The sequence below is a fragment of the Perca fluviatilis genome, chromosome 14 (assembly GCF_010015445.1).
Source record: "Perca fluviatilis chromosome 14, GENO_Pfluv_1.0, whole genome shotgun sequence".
Taxonomy (NCBI): Eukaryota; Metazoa; Chordata; class Actinopteri; order Perciformes; family Percidae; genus Perca; species Perca fluviatilis.
Window position 1 is genome coordinate 37,947,496 of NC_053125.1, and position 4,743 is coordinate 37,952,238.

General features: G+C 43.8%; 1 protein-coding gene across 3 annotated transcripts in view; it reads left to right on the forward strand.

The window, feature by feature from the left end:
* Positions 1-4,541, forward strand: part of LOC120573166 (phosphatidylinositol 4,5-bisphosphate 3-kinase catalytic subunit alpha isoform-like) — a 40,818-nt gene extending 36,277 nt beyond the window's left edge. Inside the window, exons 26-28 of one of the 3 annotated variants that reach the window (XM_039822679.1) lie at positions 1-99; positions 271-482; positions 2,961-4,541. The exon at positions 1-99 is cut by the window's left edge and continues 53 nt beyond it. In XM_039822679.1, the coding sequence (XP_039678613.1) occupies positions 1-99; positions 271-482; positions 2,961-3,085 (436 nt within the window). In that variant the 3' untranslated portion in view covers positions 3,086-4,541. Of the gene's footprint in view, positions 100-270; positions 483-2,025; positions 2,605-2,960 lie in introns of those variants that run through there. The other 2 variants (XM_039822681.1, XM_039822680.1) reach the window with 2 other exon arrangements.
* The last annotated feature ends 202 nt before the right edge of the window (positions 4,542-4,743 follow it).

Sequence of the window (4,743 nt, forward strand, 5' to 3'; positions counted from 1 at the left end):
GTACAAGAGGGAGCGAGTTCCCTTCGTCCTGACTCAGGACTTCCTCATCGTCATCAGTAAAGGAATCCAGGAGTCGACCAAGACAAAGGAGTTCGAGAGGTCTGACCTGTCTCACTGTCTGACTGTGTGCCTGTTTCACTGTCTGTCTGACTGTATTTATAAACAGGAGTCAATCAAGACCAAGGAGTTTGAGAGGTCTGACCTGCATCAGCTCACCTGTACAATGCTGGTCCTCCTGTCCCCCTCTGTGTTTACCTGTCTGTCTCTCAGGTTCCAGGAGATGTGTTATAAAGCCTACCTGCCTGTCTGTCTGCCTGCCTGTCTGTCTCTCAGGTTCCAGGAGATGTGTTATAAAGCCTACCTAGCCATCCGGCAGCATGCCAGCCTCTTCATCAACTTGTTCTCGCTGCTGCTCGGCTGTGGAATGCCTGAACTGCAGAGCTTCGACGATATCGCCTACCTGAGGAAAACCCTGGCTCTTGGTAAGACAGACGGGTTTGAGAGACGGATGGTTTGAGAGACAGGTAGAGAGACAGGTAGAGGAAGAGGAAGAAAACCCTGGCTCTGGGTAAGACAGACGGGTGCAGAGTGAGACAGAAGGGCGGAGAGACAGGTAGAGAGAGAGAAACGCTAAAACTGATTTATCTCCTCTTATACCATGGTCTTTGAATGTTGTTAGCATAACGTTAGCTTTCTGGCTCGTAGCTGTCAGAGCTGAAGGGTTCTCTGAGCTGAGCGGACTATAAATGTCTCCCGTTGTTGAGCGTGGAAAGTTGTATCCAAGGGCCGTCCTATTTCCTGGAGTAGTGAATGTTTGCATTGCATAAGAACCGGTAACACTTTATAATAATGGTACATACATTAACATGAATTCATGGATGAGGAAGCATGAATTTATTATATTTATGTAGTACATCATGAAGAGTAATGTACAAGGATTAATAGTATATTGTATCATTCATGACTTAATGCTGGAACAATACGTTCATTAATTTCTTCTTTAAAAAACTTAGCAGTCACAGCAGTGTACCTATATTCTTAAGAACTGTAGTGTTGTAATCATTAACTAAACACTACTTCTTCATTACTTCATCATGTTTGTGGCCCTTCCTTTAAAGTCCTGACCTGCTCCATCTTTAACTTTGATAAATAAGATATGATTAATGATGTATAAAATTAAATGTATTAAGAATTAAAGGAGTGGGTTGTCAGAGTGATACTGAGGTCACTACATTTATGCAGAATACAGTATACTGTAGATTCATTTTTATAGTTTCTTTATTTTCAACAACATAAGGTACTAAAACACTGCCTGGGAACAATGCTCAACCAAGAAGGATATTTATGAATTTTACTTTTTGCTAACTGATCACCAGAAATGTCTTGACTTTTTATTTTTGATTTGAGGGGTCACAAAGATGATTGCTGCATATGCCACCATTATTCCTTAATCTTATTTATCAATGTTTAGGTTGGACCAGGTCAGCACTTCATTTGAAGGGCCGCAAACATGATGAAGAAATGAAGAAATAATGTTTAGTTAATCATGATTACAACACTACAATTCAATTTCTTTAGCTTGTCACTTTAACCACAGATTCATCAATGAATAAATCAGGAATCATGATGATTGAAATAATTTAATTGATGCTTAATTACCATGTTGTTCCTACATTAAGTTATGCATGAGATACTAGTAATCCTTGTACATTACTGATCATTCATGAAGTACTACATTAATAAATTCATAATTGTTCCAGGTATTAGTCAAACCCTTAGGAGTATTTTTTGAAAGTGTAAAACACATTCAAATGTAAATGAATGCTCTTTTTCTGTTCTTTTGCATGTGACCATGGTATAAACTGGTTAATGCCCTTCGAGGTGTTGAGTTTCAGGAATAAATGGACTCTGCTGCATGTTGGTTGTTTCTGTCCATTAAATCCTGATAATGGACGCCTCGTCGGGAATTAACTCCTTCATCTGTTCTGATTTCATGCCATATCACTAACTTTAATGTCATTTCAGATCCTGCCCTCAGTCATCCCATCCCCTCACCTGGTTTCACCTCCATCACTCTCGCCAGACTGTCTACACTTCTTATCCTTCAAGTTCCATCCTACCTTTGACTTTAAAAAAAAAAATTGTTTAGCTTGTATATACATGTTTTATAGTTACGATTCATCTAGTAGCAGGTTGGCTTGGTTCCAGCCTTAAAACTCTTTATATCAGCATTTGATGAAACCACAAGGGAGATATTGAACAGGAAAACAGATTAAACTAGAGAATGCAATTTCTGAAGAAATTGCAGCGTGAATGCTGTATGTTGAAAGGCTGACGCTACACTGGATAGCTGACTTGAATTGTATAAGAAGAAGGTGAAGTAGTGAGAATAGTTGAAAAAGTGGGAATGGGTTTACTTAGCATGAATGTCATTGAAAAGTATAATATTAATAATGTCTTAAAGATAAAGGAGAATGAATGAGTCTGAAAAGTCAGATTAGGGAATCTCAATCAACTGACACAACAGACACACATACAAATGCACACACACACACACAAATACATACACACACACACACACACACACTCACACACAGGGTACGATAGAAAGAGGAGAAGAAAAGGAGAGGAGCAGAAGAGGAAAGGAGGGCAGAAAGGAGGAGAGGAAGAAAGGAGGTGCTATTTGTCAGCTAACATGTCATGATGGACTAACTGACAAACGGACTGACTCTGATAACTGACCTCAGGCCTCAGCACCTCATGCCTTCAGCATTCACTCCAAATACATAGAATAACATAGTTGTGAATGCCTTCAGCATAATTCCTGGTGACATACTTGTAATAACGAAAACAAATCACTAGAACACTCAAAGAATGTGTCTCACTTTCTTCTGTTTGTGTCTGTCTGTCTGTCTGTCTCTCCACCTGTCTATCTGTCCGTCCACCTGTCTGTCTTTCAGAGAAGAGCCAGCAGGAGGCGTTGGAGTATTTCACCAAACAGATGAATGACGCTCATCACGGAGGCTGGAGCACCAAGATGGACTGGATCTTCCACACCATCAGACATATGCCCAATGAACACTGACACACACACACACACACACACACACACACACACACACACACACACACACACACACACACACACACACACACACACACACACAGGAAGCAGATTGTCTGGAGTTACGCTGCAGTTGAAAATCATGGATGTAGCAGATGAAACAGAAAATACTTTGTAGAAAGATCAACAATGGTGAAAAGTAAGAGCAGGGATTTATTATCTTTGAGCAACATGATGAAACAAAATATAGGTCCGTGGTTCAAGGCCAGATTTATAGGAGGGGACCTAATCGCAAGCTGCACTTTGTCAAGTTCTCTTCAAGTTCTCTTCAAAGTATGAAAAAGTCCCAAAACGGGGTCTCAGAGAATCCACGCAGAGTCAGAGTCAGATGTGAAAAAGAAGTTTTAATGTGCACAAAAAATAACACAGAAAAACCCTGAGCAAGTACCGGTAAGCTTGCTCAAGATTCCTCTGTCTAGCTTCGCCTTATATCATCCAAAAGAGTGACCCTCCTCCTGAGGAACGCTCCAATGATCACCTTCAGATCACGCATGTACAACTTCAATTGGCTACTTTTTAGGCCTAAGACCACCTCTTTTGGGGATTTTCCACTAGATGAAGTCATTTAGCTGATCTTGCATTTTGAAAGCCTTTGCTTAAGGCTTTTGGCCTGGGCTATACAGCGGCGGGCCATCTGCAACTGCTGAGGGTGCAATAGTAGTAGGCCGTCTTTGGCTGCTTGCGACTGTATAGCGGCAGACTATCTGTGGATGTCTGCAGCTACACAGCGGCAACTGAGGACTGCACGAGGCGGGGGTGGGGAGAGTCCATGTGTAGCAGTGAGGAAGGCAGCTGCGGGAAGCACTAAGACAGAGAAAGTCTGTGACTCCCACCAGGCACACACATTGACATCTCCTCTCTATATCACTTTGATACACGTTGTATATGTCCCCGTAATTCAATTAAAACCCAGATTTATCATATTTTGCTACAACAAACGATGAGGTGGAACTGTTACTGAAAGGTCTGTACCTAACCAATTAGACTGACTGACGTGTAACGGAAATGCTGCAGTAGTATGGACGCGAAACGTAAGCCCCAGTAGTGTGGACGCCAGGCATGAAATGTCCCTAGTAGTGTGGATGAGAGGCGCAAACACTCCAGTAGTGTGGACGCCAGGTATTAACGCCCCAATAGTGTGGACATAAGGCGTAAACGCAGCAAAAGATCCATCCATCTTCGGCCGCTTTTCCGGGGTCTGGTTGCGGGGCCAGTAGCTCCAGCAGGGAGCCCTAACCCTTCCCTTTCCCGAGGCACATTAACCAGCTCCTGACTGGGGGATCCCAAGGTTTTCCCAAGCCAGATTAGATATATAACCCCTCCACCTAGTCCTGGGCCTTCCCAGAGGCCTCCTCCCAGCTGGACGTGCCTCCACCTAGTCCTGGGTCTTCCCCGAGGCCTCCTCCCAGCTGGACGTGCCTCCACCTAGTCCTGGGCCTCCTCCGAGGCCTCCTCCCAGCTGGACGTGCCTCCACCTAGTCCTGGGTTCTCCCCGAGGCCTCCTCCCAGCTGGACGTGCCTCCACCTAGTCCTGAGTCTCTCCTCCGCTGGAAGCCTCACCTCCAGGCGATACCCTCCACCTAGTCCTGGGTCTTCCCCGAGGCCTCCTCCCAGCTGGA